General features: G+C 30.7%; 1 protein-coding gene across 1 annotated transcript; it reads right to left on the reverse strand.

Annotated features, from left to right (window-relative positions):
• Positions 1 to 10476: 10476 nt before the first annotated feature.
• On the reverse strand, positions 10477 to 15434 carry LOC149880390 (uncharacterized). Its single transcript, XM_090070831.1, has 2 exons — positions 15297 to 15434; positions 10477 to 12845 (listed from the first exon to the last, which is right to left on the reverse strand). The coding sequence occupies exon 2, from the start codon at positions 12836 to 12838 to the stop codon at positions 11240 to 11242; it is 1599 nt and encodes a 532-aa protein (XP_089926957.1). The 5' UTR covers positions 12839 to 12845; positions 15297 to 15434; the 3' UTR covers positions 10477 to 11239.
• Between the last annotated feature and the right edge of the window lie 1824 nt (positions 15435 to 17258).

The raw sequence follows: 17258 nt of genomic DNA on the forward strand, positions 1-17258 counted from the left end.
TTAATTTAAAGGTTTTGGCTAAAATTTCTTTTTTAGATGCATTCATTAATATTTCAACGCTATTTTAAAGAAATATACCAACATTAAATGCTAAGAAAAATCTAAGAGAAATTTCTCCTAATTACAGAAAAGGACAGCCTGTACGAAGTGCAAAACAAGTGAAGAGCTAAGTGTAGGAAGCTTCTTGAGAAGTATAGAGGTATCAATTTTGTTCTTGATGAAAAATCCGACTTTATGTTATCTCATTCCGGTCAGTCTGGAAACAATCTGGATCTACTTCATGTTTTCTAATTCTAGTCAGTCTGGAAACAATCTGAATCTGCTTTGTGTTATCTTATTCTGGTCAGTCTGGAAACAATCGCTTTTACTCTGATGACAAAAACAGTACACTAAATGATGTTAATTCTCAACTCTGATAATAAGATGTTTGTGTTTTTAATGATCTTTTAATTATTTTTAAGCAAAATTCAAATAATAAATAGGTAATTTAGAAAAAGTTGATTGTAAATAAATAAAATGTATTTTCAAGTACAAGCAAGAAAGTTCATTTTGGAAGAGTGGCTTAAAAATCTTAATGTTTCAATAAATTCGCTTATAAAATAGCATAAAGTTCAAAGGAAATTTGTCAGTTTTATTATCAATCAGACATGAAAATTTAGCTCAAAGGTTGGTTTGCTGTATTGTAGAGTACAATAACAAGCATCTTTAGAAAAAAATTGAACACAAGACCACCAACTTTTTTATTGCGAAGAAATAAAATTGATTTAAATAAAAGAACAGTAGTTCTGGTATACAAGATAGGTAACTTCCAGAGAAAAACGTTAATTACGCAAACTCTAAGTTTTTTCAATGCTCATACTGGTGTCAATAAGGTTGTGCATATGCAAATCGCCCATGGATGTCTTGCGTTTCGTTTTTTGTTCCGAGTAGGTTAGCTGTAAATCAAAAGGTCACTTAGAATGTTGCATACAAATTATTTTGGAGCCTTTTGTTAAGAAGCACTATTCCAACGTTGACTGCATGTTTTAGCCAGACTTATCGCGTTCTCACTACGGATTTTTTTATGACTTGAAAATGCAGATAATTTCATTCTTATAGATTTTAATTACAAATTTCAGAATAAACTTGACTTTTTTATGTAACTTAATATAATGACAAATTTTATTTACCGTCAGTTTACTTACCGAGGTGAAACGAATGAATATGGGTTCTCACGACAGATGTTGCCTTCTTATTGTTAACAATTTCAGAGAGAACGTCAGCGAGGAGACAGCCGCGTAAGGATGCATTTTTTTTCTGTTAAAGATAGAAGAGGGATTTATTCGAGCATTACTTCTTTTTAGAAAAAAGAAGTAATGCTCGAAGTTTTTCTTATCAAAAAACTGAAATAGACGCTCTCGTAAAATACAAAAAAACAAACTCAGGCAGCACAGAAATTAGGATTTCAAAATATGAGAGCATGATTATTGTTGAAGCTTTTAACTTTAAATATGAATTTAAATTCAAAAAAGAATAATACTGACAATACTTAGGAACAACAAACATATAGGAGTGAAGCTAAACAAGCAACTGAAACTAATTTAACTAAAAAACTATTTTTTCCCTCAAACACGGTGTGATTTTTGTAAAAAAACAGATTTCACCATTGCCCTTTTGCTGCCAAAATTTTTTTAACAGAAATAAAAGTTGCTTAATATCGGATTTTGACTTGCTGCAAATAATATTTGGAACAATATTTCAGCCTGCACCAACAATTGAAAACAAGTCACTGCAAATAGCACAATTTATCGTAATTGCATTTACAAAAAATATGATCTCATGTCAACAGAAACATATACCATGCGGATTCGTTATAATTAGGTCCAACAAAAAAAAGGTTTATTCACACATAACTATTAACAGCACAAGCACTAACATGCAATCGTTATTCAATCCAAAGCAAGTGCTTGTGCAAAAGTATTCCGTTTTACATACTCCAATTCTTTAACAAGAGCATTATTAATCAATTTCTTCTAACAGTTTTCTGGGTGCCTGTTGTCTTCTATGTCAGCTTAATTTTTTTTCCATTCTCTGTAAATAAACTGCTGTTAGAACTTAAAAATATGCAAACTCTTTTTCATTTCATTTTTTTTTTTTTAAAGAAGCAGCTATTAAAATGTCATAAAAATTGTGAAAAACAAAACATTTTCTGAAAACCCGAGAAGCCAGTGACTTATGGGGTTTTCTGAAAAAAAGTGGTTGTAAAGCAAATAATAGCAACACAGTCTCTTAACAGGCTGACTCTTATAATGAGTCAATACAATACATTTATAACATTATATCAAGGGACAATATAAAGTGTATTACATTAAACCTACTCAGGCATAAGGTTGTTAAAAAATACCCCTGATGAGTGTTTATATCAGAAGCTCATTTTAAGTCGGACGAAATTTATAACATAAATAACCCAACTCTTTGTTTTGTGATTGTGAGGGGCTGGTTGTTTGTTCCTTATTGAGAGTAAATGGGGACTGGAAGCCAACGACAGTAATTGTTATTATCCCGAAAAACAGCGATTTGTGATATCCTGGAGACTATATACATGACGCAATTTCTTCCCACAAGATGAGATTGTAATCAAGTTTTAGTAAAAAGGTCTATGTAATGGAAAGCACCCAACTACATCGGAATGTTGAGCCCTTTAAAACGCTTTAATCCGTTATAAATAGAACAGCGTCAGTTAAAGGACAGTTTGTAAAAAACGAATAAAAGACTTGTGAAAGTAGACTTTTTCGCGGTTAAAGCATACTTTTATAAAATGCTTCACAGAATATTTTTTTGTTATTTTGTAAAACGTCTTGCTGTGTTTCTTTTCTTATTAAAATGGTGATGTTTTTTACTATAAAGTCTTGTGTTGTATTAATTTACTCCTTTACGACATTTATTAAGTAATGCTTAAATATCATTTATGTTTATTTAAAAAGATATGAGATTTCCATTCATCTTTTTTTATTCGTTATAAATTAAAACGATTTTAATGAAATCGCTTTTACAATACTGCCAACTGTCGTACTACTGAATTAATAGCTATTTATTTTCGGTTTAGAGCAGTGAATTGAAATTTGTATACATTTAAGAAAATTTAATGATTCCGTGAAAATTACGGAAAGGAGAGAAGAAAAAAAAAAATCTACTAATTGCGCTCTATGATTGTCTACAAAATCAGCATTTAACTGGTTACGTTCTTTGATAGCTTCATTTTATGCGCAGTTGTCCTCATTTGTAATACACCATAAGATTACTTTACAACAGGTTTATGTTCGTAACACGCATTATCTCAATTGGAATCCCGTTTTTGAGCTCAATTTTTCTTATTTTCCGTTGCGATACCTTTTCATTTACTTATATGGCAGGTTGATGAGTCTTCGTATTTACGTCTTTTCCCAGTTAATTTAACTTTTCTTCTTTCCATCTTATCGTTTACTTACGTGATAGATTGATTAATGATTGCGTCTTCTCGCGATCATTGTTTTTAACTTTTCTTCTTGTCGCATTATCGTTTACGAGTCTTCGCGCTTACCTCTTTTCCCAATTGTTTTTAAACCTTTCTTCTATCCGTTTTATCATTAAATGATATGACAGGTTGAATAAGTCTTCGTGTGTACGTCTTTTCTCAGTTGTTGTTTTTAAAATAATTCTTTTTGCTTTATCGCTTATTTATATGAAGAGTGGACGAGTCATCTTGTAAGCGTCTTTTCTGATCGTTGTATTTAATTTAATTCTCAGTGATGTTAACATTATGATATAGGAATTTGATTTTACACAAGCTCTTGCTGTTTTTGAATTGGCTTTTTTGAATAAGTAAACCAGCCAATAGCGCCAACACTGAAGTGAACAAATTTTTATTGGTCTTCTTTTTTGTACCTTACCTAAATAAATCTTCTTTTTAAAGCGTTTACGCTTTTACAGTAAAGACTGCTCACGTAAAAATCTCTTGGTACTAACCTTTGATGGAATACAGATATTCCATAAAAGAATATAAAAAGAAGTTACAGCTACGCAAATGTTTCATAGTTACGCAAATATTTTTGGTTGATTTTTTTAACAATTGATGCCCCTGAGCATCTTTTTTCTCCTTTTAAACTTTTGCAGCTTATAAAAGTTCCCCTATTTTGTACTTGCCTATAATACTATCTTTAAACGAAAGAAAAGGACTTCATCCTTAAAACTGTGTCTGTTGGTAAGTCTTGCTCAATCTCAAAGGACAGATAATTGTATTACGTTTTGCAATGCAGTTGCATATCTTATTGTTTCAACAACAGCTTGTAGTTTTAGCTCATTAATGATAAGTTCAGCCATTTAAACAACAATCAAATCGTTGGGCGCTGTTTCAAATATACTTAAATGCCGAGTTGTTTAAATTGACGACTTTGATAAACTATTTTAGATTTTTTTAAATACTAATGCTTCTGTGCATGCTTTTTTTCCTTTTAAGACTTCGCAGCATATAAAAGTTGTTCTAAAATGCACATACCCTTGATACCATCTTTAAATAATACTAAAGGGCTTCATCCGAAACGCAAACCATTTTAAAAAATTATAATCCCCGATAATACATTTTACACTATCGCAGTGCAATCCCTATAATTCGAATTTTATGGGGGAAAAATAAAAGTTCGAATTAGAGAGATTTCCGAATTATAGAAAGTTGACTTTTCTTAAACTTAAACTTTTTTTTAAACTTCTTTTTCTTAAGCTTTTCTTGAGGTCTTCGCAATGTCTTCGCAAATGGCGGACGTAATTTTTTAACAGCGAAGAAAAATAAAAAAGCTACATAGAAACTTATTAAGTTTTAATTGAAAAGTAAAAGATTGTTTGGAAAAAAAAGATTGTAAAAGAAGATCGTATAAAGAAAAAAAAAAACAACAAAAGTTAAAGAAAGTAAATAAGGTTTTTCAGAAAGAGTTTTTGGTTAAAAAAGCTTCCGTGAAAATCTTAGAGACCGGAAAAAATATTTGTATTGAAAATCAAAAGATAAAGTTGAATGTAAGTTTAAAAAATTAGAAGAGGAAAGAAAAGTTATTATCGATACCATTTTCATATTTTTAATCAGATAAAACAAGAAGCCAAGACAAGAAAACACACAAAAAACTGTTAATATATAGAAAAAATACAACTGCTGTAAATGAAAAAGAAGTATGAAATATATTTATCTAAAGATTATAAAGTAGTTAACATAAGATTTTCTTATATAAACCTAGATAATAATAAAGCAATAATTAGTAAAGTTAATATATTATTTTCCTTGTTAGATAATATACTTATAAATACATATTGTGAGGGCGGGGATTTTGTTAAATTTATTTTTATGATTATGTGATTAGGAAGAGTATTATAGAGTGATACAAAAGTGCGGAACGCGATAACGACAACAGCGATCTGAGTATGGGAGTGGGGATTTTATAACTATTTATTTTTATGCAAGTAGCCAATTATGATGACTGTGGCGGTTGGTTTTTATGTAAGTGTAATGGTAACGTAACGCAGATTAGTGTGAAGGCATCTGTGATGTGAGTGTAATGGTAGCGCAAATATAGAATGTGATAGAACGCGGTAGAATGCGAGGTGGGACTACCAGTGTATAACTCAGATATGGTAGAAACGCGATAGGAGCATCGGACTTTTAAATAACAATTATTAACGCATAAAGCAATAATAAAAATATTGATAATAATAATATTGCCTTACTCAAAATGCAAACAAAAATAAAAATACTTACGACTGGTTTTTCTTCTCTTATCTATTTTTCTTAATCAATATTCTCAATTATTTCTCATCAATATATTCTCTTCATATGAACTCATACAAACAACAATACATTAACATATTATATCGCATATGGAAAGTTATTCAAATGGTTTCTTACCAACTCTACTCATATGGTTCTCTTTAAAAACTCCATAAATTCTTTTTATTAAATTCTCTTTAAATCTTTAAAAACTCTTTCCTCATAAAATCCTCTTTTAAAATCTCTTAAAACTCTTTTCTCATAAAATCCTCTTTTAAAATCTCTTAAAACTCTTTTCACGTAAAATCCTCTTTAAGATCTTCAAAATTACTTTCTCATCAGATTCTTTCTTAAGGAGAATCTCTCAAAATCTCTTCTCTTTTAAAATCTTCTTTTACTCCCTCTCTTCTCCTCTTCGTCCTCTTCCAATGCTCAACGTCGTTTTTTGAGCTTTTTATGGTTTTTGGTTCTTTTTTGGTTTTTTTTGGTGTTTTGGTTGACTCCCTCTTCTCTTCGTTCGAATGTTGTATACTTGAGTGGGGTAAAACTTAAAGATAATGTTTACAATTTTCTCATCTTCTCTCCTCACAATATTATACATATACTTCTTTTCTTGATTTTCTTTTTTATGCAACTCACTTAGATTTTTACACTTCTGTGATTTTTTTTTTTTCCATCTTTTTTCTGTAACTTTTTAATGATGGTAGTGAAACAAACTTATGGTATATGGATTAAAGCGGTAGCTAAAAGTCACTCAGCTAACCAATTTGATCTATATGACAAGTGGATACGCGTAAAATGTAATCGAGTTGACAAACTGACATATGAAAAACTTTAAATAGCTAGTACTGCCTAATCTGTACAAAAACATTTCTTCCTTTCTCTAATATTTCTGATCTTGAGTTATCTGCCACACTTGCTGGAAAGTCACTGAAATTTAACCTCGTTAAAAATCTATCTGATAATCTAAATTTGAAAAACTTTTTTTGGGACCTAATTGATTTGTCTTACACCTCTATCAACTGAAAATATGCAGACGTTCCTAGCTACAATGAATTATCTCGAAATTCTGTAAGTTATCTCCATATAAATATATCTTCACTACCATATCATATTGACAATTTTATAACACTATTAGCATCTTTTAATAATATGCCTGATTTTATTGGGATATTTGAATCTAATCTGCATGATAAAGATGTGTCTATAACTAATGTTAATTTAGACGGATATGTATCTATTCACAAGCCCACTAGAGCTAAAAAGGGTACTGCTTTGATATATACTATGTCTCGTTTAAACTTTAAAATTAGAACTGACTTGATCCTAGTTAAAAGTAACTAATTCGAATCGATATTTATTGAAGCAATAAATGCTAAAAAAAGCAACTTAATAGCTGGTTGTTAATATCTTCATCCAACAATGTGTCCATCTGAAATTGTTGATCATTACCTAAACTCTCTTCTTGAGAAAATCAGCAGACAAAAAAATCATAGACAAAAAAAATTTAAGTCAATGGGAGATTTTAAATTTGGCTTGCTCAAATAGAATACATCCAATAAGGTTTCATATTTTTTAGAATCAATAGTTTCGAATTCTCCTTTTCCTTTTATTATACAGCCTACACGCACTGAACCACTCATTCTGAAACAGTAATTGATAACGTCTTTTAAAATTTTTATTCTTCTGATATAATCTCAGGCAATCTTACCGCTTCAATTTCTGATTATCTTGCTCAGTTTATAATAATCGCGCATTCCAAAACGCAAACTTCACCTTAAAAAAGCTGAACTTATCCAAAATATTTCAAATGATGAATTTATAAAAGAAGAAAATGATGCTTATTATTCTGTTGAAAAGTTAATCGAAGTTTTTGATTGTCTTTTGAACAAACATGCTTTTTACAGAAAAATCACAAAAGATCAAGTAACTAGTGTTAATAAATCTTAGTTAACGAAAGGAATTCTCAAGTCAATAACAATTAAAAATAAACTTCATAAAAAATATTTAAAATCAAAAGACTGTAGAAAGAAAAAGTTACATTTTATAAAGTTTAAACAATATCATAATAATATAAGCAATCTTATAAAGTTTAGCAAAAAGGGAACATTGCACAAATTTTTTAGTCACTATCTCAATGATATAAAAAAACACTTGGAAAGATATAAAAGAGTTGATAAATGTAAAGCCAAATTAAAGTTACTCCCCAACAAGCATACTGATCAACAACAAATATGAAACTATTCCTTACTATTTTAACAATTTCTTTACTACGATTGCTTCAAAATTATCCAATGGAATTCCAAGTTCTAAATTCAACTTTCAAAAGTATTGGACCAATCCTAATAGCAACTCTTTTTATGTGCAACCAATAATTGAAGAGGAAACCCTTGACTACATAAATTCCACTATCATAGAAGGTAAGAGGGTTGGACCAAACAGCTTTCCAACAAAACTTGTTAAAATGGTGTCAAAAAATCTATGCAAACCACTAAGTATCATCTTAATTCATTTTGCAAAATAAATGAATTTTTCATGCTGTCTTCAAGCTGGACCAAGTTGTTCCAGTTCACAAATAAGGATCTAGGGTTGACTGAACCAACTATTGTCCGGTTTCTCTTCTTTCTAGTTTAAGCAAAATTTTTGAAAATGTTATGCAAAATAAATTATGCGAATTCCTAAACCAAAATCAATGCTTATATAAACAGCAGTTTGGTTTTCGTAAAAAGCATTCTACAGCTCACGCTCTTATCGAAATTACAGAAAGTAAAAGAATTGCTCTTGATAATCGAAACTTTGCTTGTGGGGTTTTCATTAATTTACAAAAAACTTTTGACATCGTAGACCATGACATTCTACTATCAAAGCTTAACTATTATGGTGTACGCGGCATACCCTTGCAATGGTTTAAACCATACCTTTCCAATCGTCAACAGTTTGTTACTTTAAATGGCACCTTCTCAGACATTAAAAGTGTTTGCATTGGTATTCCTCAGGGATACATATTAGGTCCTCTTCTCTTTACTATTTACATCAATGATCTTAATCTTTTTATCAAATATTCAAATACGTATCATTTTGCTGATGATACAAATCTTCAGTTAACGACAAACTACCTCAAAAAACTAAATAAATATATTAATGAGGATATGCCCAGTCTTGTTCAATGGCTCGGAGCAAATAAAATCTCATTCAATACAAAAATATACGGAAGAAGTGATATTTAAGACGCAATATACTAACTTTTCTAAAAAAAACTAACAAGAATCTTCCAAAATACTTGAACTTTAGAATAAGTGGACAAAAGTTGCCTTTGTCTAGTAACATAACTTATGTTCGTGTTGTGATAGATGAGAAACTTTCATTTAAAATACATATAAACAACCTTACTCTCAAATTAAACCGTTCCAACGGCAAGTTAGCAAATATTCGACAATATGTTAATTTTGAAACATTGTTATCTATATATCACTCAGTTTTTGGTTCACATTTGCAATATGCATGCCAAGTTTGAGGACAATCTAAAACCATCTGTCTTTCCAAAATCGTTTGGCTTCAAAATAGAGCAATACAAATAATTAATTTCTGCCCAAGAAACTTCCCTAATGACATCCTGTATCTTACATCCAAAGTTCTTTGTATCTCTGATTTAATCCAGTTTCTAAACTGTTCGTTTGTCTGTGATTCACAACACGATCTCCCTCCTTCCATATTTTGCAACTACTTTAATAGCAGGACAAAGTGTGGGCAAAACCTAGAATCAATTACTTTTAACAACTTAGCCATCTTACAAAACCAGAGAATTAAACATGGAATAAATTCCATTACATATCATTGTATCCTTTCTTGGAACACCCGTCCGTTCACCCTAAAAACAGATTTTATCCTTAGATCCAAGAATCTGTTCTTAAAGTCACTCTATCATTTCTTCCTAAAAAGTTACGCTTAGCTTTATTCTTTACCTCTATAACTTTTTTCTTTATGTTTATGTACATTTTATAATTTCTTATTTGTGTATACGTGTATATATGTATGTAAATATGAATGCATTATAATAACTATTTGACCTATATTTTAACTCTTTTGAAAGTCTGTTTTATAAATGTTACTTATGAATTTTTGTAAAGTTCTACTTTTACTATGTGACTAGTTTATTTCTTATGTTTTTCTCTTATCTTTTCTTTATCTTATTTAGGTAATTGCGCTTTATTAGTGAATTACTATTTGCAATGACCTGTGCTTTTTGTAACATCCTTAATACGAAATATATTGATATTGGTTGATTGATATATATATATTGATATATTAAGCGCATTTCACGGTGACTTAACATTTAATCGAATTATGAAAGTTTTCGAATTAAGGAGATTCGAATTCGAGAGATTTTACTGTAATTCTAAAATAGAGTGAAAACGTCCTTTGCTTTTTTTTTTCGAATCAAAGCTCATTTTTCATCTATGTGTTCCATCTAATTTGTTTATCTTGGGTTTTTACCCAAAAAAAAAACTTTTTTAATATTTGATTTACGGTTACAAGATTTAAACTAAAGTTAGAAACATGATGACTTAAAAATATATAAACCTTTCAAGATCTCAAGAATCCTCAAAAATCTCAAGAATCCTCAATGAAGTTAAATACTTCTAGATAAAGGCGAAAAACCTCGAAACCAGGAATACCACAGGAAATGGGCCTGAACAAAAATTCCAATATTTAACAAAACAATATTTAACAATAGAAGTTTAATAAATTCAAATATCACGTTTTTGCATTCAAATTTCATTACAATAGTAGCCTCTCAAAAAATATACCACGAAAATTCAAATTTACTTTTTTTATGTTTTGGCTGATTAAAGAAAAATAATGCTGACGAACCTCTTCGCCATGTTGAGTAAACAGCAACAAAACATAAAGTAATTGTTTAAGTACATTTAAACTACTATTAATAAAATATCAATCACAATTCCATTTAGCATTAAAAAAGCTACTGCGAAAAGCGTTACAAAAAACTTCTAACTAATATCAAAAAAGAATCAAGAACTTCTCAACAAATATTCTTAAATTATGAAAAAAAACATCATACGTGCATCAAAAAAACATCAAAATCTATTTACAAAAGCATCCATAACGCCTATATTTAATGGATATAAAAGAACGGATAAAAGTTTCAATAAAATATCAAATAAAGCATCAAACAGCAATAACAATTAGCGCAAAAATGATCACGTGTGAAATGTAAGTTAATGGGAGAAGTTTGGTCATTAGCCATTGGTGCTTCCGACTAGATAAAAAAAATTTTCCAACCTTTTTCCGGTAGACAGTAAAGCTTGCACTTCCCCGTCACCATCGATACTGATTATGGAATTGGTTAGATCAACCAAACAAGATGTTGCAGCTGCGCCTTAAGTTTTGTTAAGTGCTTTCAAAAAAACCCGCGTTATTTTGTAAATAATTATTATACTTAACGTCAGTTAACTATTGCACAACGCAGGATTTCAGTGCTTGAGGCGATAAAGAAGTCTCTTCGCGCTTGTTGCAAGAATTTCGATTGCGGAAGGAAGCAACTAAGGATCTGACATTACCAAATACTTTATCAATGGCCATTCCCATGTGAGTGAATACTCCTAACTTATCTAAATCAAGTATGAGTTTGTTCTCGTTTTCTCTCTTTAAAGTGTCTATCCTTTCTTCATATTCGGAGATTTTTCCATTAAATTCAGTTTCAATTTCAGCTATGCGCAAAGCTGCTTCTCGGTCATTTATTTGTCCTTGTTTTTCAGATATTTTGATAAGAACACTTTCTAGATTTTTTACCACAATCGTGGCAATTTTTTCTATTTTCAAACGGAACTCGTCGCTTTCCTTTAACTTTAGTATATCATCAATATGTTGCATGATGATTGCTTTGTTCATTAAGTTATGCTCGGTTATTGATTTTCCAGCTCCTTCCTTGTCGAGAACTTGTAATTTTACCAACATTTGAACAAGCGTTTCGCCATTGTTTGCTGAAATTTTTTGAATTTCTGCAAGTTTTCTTTGTATTTCGCTTTTAAATCTTTCAAGTGTTTCTTTATCTGCACTGTCGATTTCATTTTTAAAATAGCGAGCTATGTTTCCGTATTTCATCTCTAAACCATTCAAAAGAATGTCTATTTCTGGCATGCGTGCCAAAAGAAGTTTCTGTTTCAGCAAAAACGTCTGTGACTTCTCTGAAACGCTTGGCGAAACGTGCAATAGAAACATATTGAGTAAAGGTGTGGCACTCTTGATTGCATCTTCAATACCAGCATTAAGTCTTTCAACGCTCACATTTACCGCTGCTTTTCTAAAAATGCCTATACGATTTGGACATTCGACTAAACTACGCACGATGGACCTGCAGTTCTTATCTATATCACTTTCAGATTTTAAAATTTTCTCTGTTAGTAGTTCGCATAAAAAATAGACGTCCACACATTCTCCATCACAGTCAAATGGAGTTTTATTAAAAATTAGTACAATACTCTGAAACGCTGACGATATATCATTGTTGAATATGCGTGTAACCGATTCAAGCAAACTTACGAACGAAGACACGTTGTCACCATATAAGTCTGAGAAGTCAGTGACTAAAACGATTTTTGCTGACTTAACTCCTCTTAACAAGTTTTTAATATAAAAAGAGTTTGTAATATCTTGGAGTTCTCCTCTAGAGTCACTGAAACCCGGTGCATCCCACAAAGTCACTCCGTTAATGGAACTTTGACTCTGAGCAAGCCACTTAGTTGGCTTTGTGGTGAGAGAAACTGGCTTAGTTCCAATCTCTGGGCCAACTGCACTATCATCCATTTTTACAAGAAAAGTTCTACCAAGTGTCTCTCTTTTAGTAACTAACACGTTACCAATTAACATGTTAATGATCGTACTCTTGCCAGACTTGGTTGTACCCAGGAGGACAATGATGTCTTCAAATTTTATTTTTGCTTTCAAAACAGCGTCAGCCTGCAAAATTGCATCTTCAATTTGTTCGACGACTTCGATTTCTGGTTTTATACCTAATTCCGTTAATTGTCGCTCTTGTTGCAGAGAAAACATTGTAAATCTAAAGGAGATATGTTGAATAAAGGAGATAAGTAAAGGAAATATGTTGAATAAAGGAGATAAGGAAAGGAAATTTAGTTAAGTAAAAGAAATATATCTAAATCATATTCTATAGTTGTAGTTAGAGGTGGTAGATTTATCAGTTTCTTAATTAATCAATTAACAATTAGTTTTTGCAAAATTAATCGATTTTTTAATTTTTAATTAACTTTTAAAAATGATTTTCAACGATTAACGAAAAATATATTGCTTCTTATAGAGGTTTTATTTCTCTTTTTTTATCAGATATAATCTTAAAAAGCATAAGCTGTTAATAGCATCAGCATTTAAACTAATTTGTAACTTAGTTACAAGCAAACCGGCGGCAATTAAGCTTCTTTCTGTTTCTATAGAAGATGGAGAAGACTTGGCATAGCATCGTAAATCTTTAGTTAAGAGCATGGTTTTTTTCCAGTGTATTCAAGTGCTGCCTTTTCATCTTTTATGCAATTCAAATTTTCTTTATGGGATCAATTACAAGTTAGTCCTTTAACTCTTCTTTTTAATGAAGGTTTAGGTGATATTTGCCGAAGCTGCAATACCAGATAAAAACATGAGTAATTCCTGTTTAATCTCAAAAAACACAAAATTATTTTGATTTTTAAAACGACAATTGAACTGATTAATGGTTTAGAAGTTAATATATTAACGATTAACTTTTTAGGGGGTAGCTGGACGGTACCTCAAATTTTCTAAGTTAATAACTGATAAAGTAACGCTAAACTCTGTCTATTCATTTATTGTTTTACAATAATCTACTTTCGCACTATGCACGTTGTTTCTATTGATAAAACTCTATTAATTTTAAATCCTGTAGAATTAACCAATCAATGTTACGAAACGCAGTTATCAAATTTACCTAATAATTCCGCGCCAAATCGCAAAAGTCATCAATTTATAATAACTTGATTAAATTCACAAGTTGAATTTGTTCAAGTTATTATAAATTGATCTTACAACATCATCTAACGGAACACTGAAAACCTTGTTGTCTGGCAGTTGTATGTTCCCATAAAAAGAGATGTTTGTATTAAGCTTTTTAACAATGCTTCTTGACAAGCATGACGTATACCTTTGGCTGCAAACCAAAGCAGGTTGGCGAAAAGGAGAAGTTAGGCTTCAGTATTTTTGATTTCCTAGATATTTCTCCGCAAATGGGGTTAGATATATTGTTTTGTAGGATGATATAAGTCAGCTTAAAGCTACGGCAAGCTTTGGTAACCAATGTGGAGAACCATTTAAAAATAGCACACCTAGCATCGATCGGTGCCTGTAATTCAACGGACAACTTCTTAAAGATTTTAGCTTGCGTCAACCAGAGGGGTCTGGGGCTTTTAGATATTAATGTATGTAACTGTATGAAAGAGGTAGACACTTTTTATGTCAAAAAATAAACTCGCGATATAATCGACGACAATTCTAATTCCATTTGAAACATAAACGAAACAGGTCTTTATCTTCAACTAAAAGCCGTTTGGTGTAATTACAAACGGTATAAAATGTCGACTGAATCTCTAAATTTACTCAGCTGGAATAATAATTCCATCTTACTTAATTACAAAAGGGAAAAGGTCAATCCATCTAATAGGAGTCAGTTATCTTTTCAACCTCCAAAGTATTGACTTAAAGATAATCACGATTATTCTTATCAAGGTACACCTAATTGCTATATTGACGAAGCGTCCCTACCATTTTGAAAGTAAGCGAAAGAGCTCTTTTCCATAAAAATACCTCATCAGAATGAGTCTAGCCTGACATTATTGAATGTAATTACTTTCATAGGTATTTTTATGGATTTTTATGGATTACCTTTAAGGATCCACATCTGAAACAACCTCAACGGTAGCTAAGTGAAGTTGGTTTAGTAAACTATTACATTAGAAATACAAGTCACAAAATGATGATCCAATATGCTGATGTGGAATCTAACGACCTAAAGTTCACCGAGGCTTCAACATCGTTAAAACCAAGAACAAAAAAAAAACCGTTAAATATATCGAGCATGTACAAAACTCGCCCTTTTATTCTAAAGCTGCACCAATCGAAGCATTCATGCCGGGTTTGTTTTATAATGTAGAACAAATAATGAATGTAGACGTCGCTACTTTCAAATGAAGCAAAAATCGAAAGTTTAGTGCAAACTGCTTTCGCAAACTTCAATACTAACAATCAAGGTACCAATTTAATACCAAAAGAAGGCTCATGCTAAGCTGCTAAAAAATCGACTAAATGCACAAAGAGCATGCCCATAGTTACACAGTTTTACAAGTTCCTACGTATCAACGATCAATTAGAGAAGAACAAATACCTTTTCTTTAACTGTTCTCGTTCAGACAAAATAGACACTCTTTTAGATAAAATGTGATAAATAGAGAAACAAAAAATGAAATAAATATTTGATAAAATAACTTACCAGTTATATATATGTTCTATTCGAGAACACGGTCTTAACATTATCTGCAAAAAAATTGCTTTTAAGTACATATAGAACTTTCACTTTGATTATATAGATTAATTTGAAATCCTTAATTGCTTTTTGTTCAAAATCAAATAAAAAACCATTTTCATTGGTTTTCAATACAAAAATACAACAAAACAATTGGTCAAAAAAAAAAAAACATATCGCAACAAGCAGATTGGTTCAATATACGCATAAATACTGTATATAAGTACTGTACTATAAAAAAATGAACCTTATAGGCATATTGCATTTAGCTGTGATTTACTACTTACGGCCGAAGCCGCCATGCAGAGTTATAACTTTCGGTCAACCAATTAGTTTTTATTTTTTTCATGGTATATGTTGTCTAAAAAATCAATGTCTCACTTATAAACAAATTTGAAAACTTTCTATATTTTGCAACAAGGGATCAGCGTTACACAATTAAGTTAAGGAAATTTTCTACAACCCTGCTATAAATTATTACCGTTGATTGCCTTCGATATTCCAAGCAAAATCTTACCATTTATAGCTTAATTATTTTAAAAACACGAATGGTATTTTTAAGAGATTGGCGTCTAGCTTTGTTTGGTAATTATATGTAATGAACGCAGCTTAATTCAAAGTTTATCTCAAAATTTAAAAATGCTAAACAAGGGTAATAAACAATTGTTATTCGTATTATAACTACCATCCATATAGATAAACATTGAAAACATCATTATATATAAGGGATTTTTTGGTTTTAATGACTATCCTGCTATTAAAACAAGAAACGTGAAAGTATTTTTAGTTGGCTAAATGTGTCTTAGTAAAGGCTCCTAAAAGAGGATTTTTAGAGTTCAGTTTCTACGCGAACAAAAATCAAAATATTATTAAATCAGCGAGTTTTTGATCTTTTTTAGAAGCATTTATATTAACATTTTCTATGCAAAAAAATTGAACCTTTATTGCACTTTAATTCTCAGACATTTAGCACCAAATTTTGAATTTGCTCACAAATCTGCTTGTAAAAACCCTAGATTCGATAACTCAAGGACGCCTTGACTGATTTTGACAAACACCCTCTTATTGGAAAGGTAATAACTAGTACTTTTCAAAAAAATAATGTTGGAAAGTTTGACCAATTTGGATATCAAACTTTAGGTCGGTAAAATTTGCATCGGAAGACCCAAGTCTGCCTATATGTATCTAAAAAATCTTTCTGGTTTATACTTCCATGTAGAATGAACAGTAACTTTTTGTTGGCCAAGTTCTAAATGTTTCTACTCATTTTAATTGCATCTAAGAAACTGTTCAACCTGGACAACCTAAAAAGGCTGCCATTTCTATAAAGGTGCTTAGCTAAAAACTTTTTTTTGACACTTTTGAAATAGCTTTAATCCCAGAGTTTAAAATAGAATCTAAAGATAATCTACACACTAAAAAATGTTTCTTTCTAAATTCAAACTTTTTATAAATACTTAGTTTCATAATACGTAATTTCATATTAGAAAACTCCATTTTAATTCCTTCATTCAAAATTGTTGTCATTTAAAGTTGCTCATCAATGCCTGCAAGATCCTTCTTTGTTTCTATTTTGATATTTACGGGAGCTTTTGCGGTAGCAGCTAGGATGTTTTCTTCTGATTCACAAAATACTACTAAAACCCTTTAACCGTCTCAGGAAATTCTAAAGAATTTTTCAGTTTTTTTTATAAAGCACTTCCAAGTGAACTGAACTGAGTTTATGATCAAATGATATCGTTTTCTATTAACCACTTCTTTTAAATTTGCTTCTCTGCTTATTTTTCTGCCAGAGATCTCCCTATACCACCAATATAATTTGTTTCTAGATTCTGAAGCTTCTTCCCGTAACATACCTAAAGGAATAGGATAATGGAGTATTATTTCATCGAAGTTTAGCTGATTATAAACTTATATAAAAATAGGTTG

The sequence above is a fragment of the Hydra viridissima genome, unplaced genomic scaffold (assembly GCF_058129835.1).
Source record: "Hydra viridissima isolate aposymbiotic clone 2 unplaced genomic scaffold, HvirCarnegie_v1 scaffold_13, whole genome shotgun sequence".
NCBI classification, from domain to species: domain Eukaryota; kingdom Metazoa; phylum Cnidaria; class Hydrozoa; order Anthoathecata; family Hydridae; genus Hydra; species Hydra viridissima.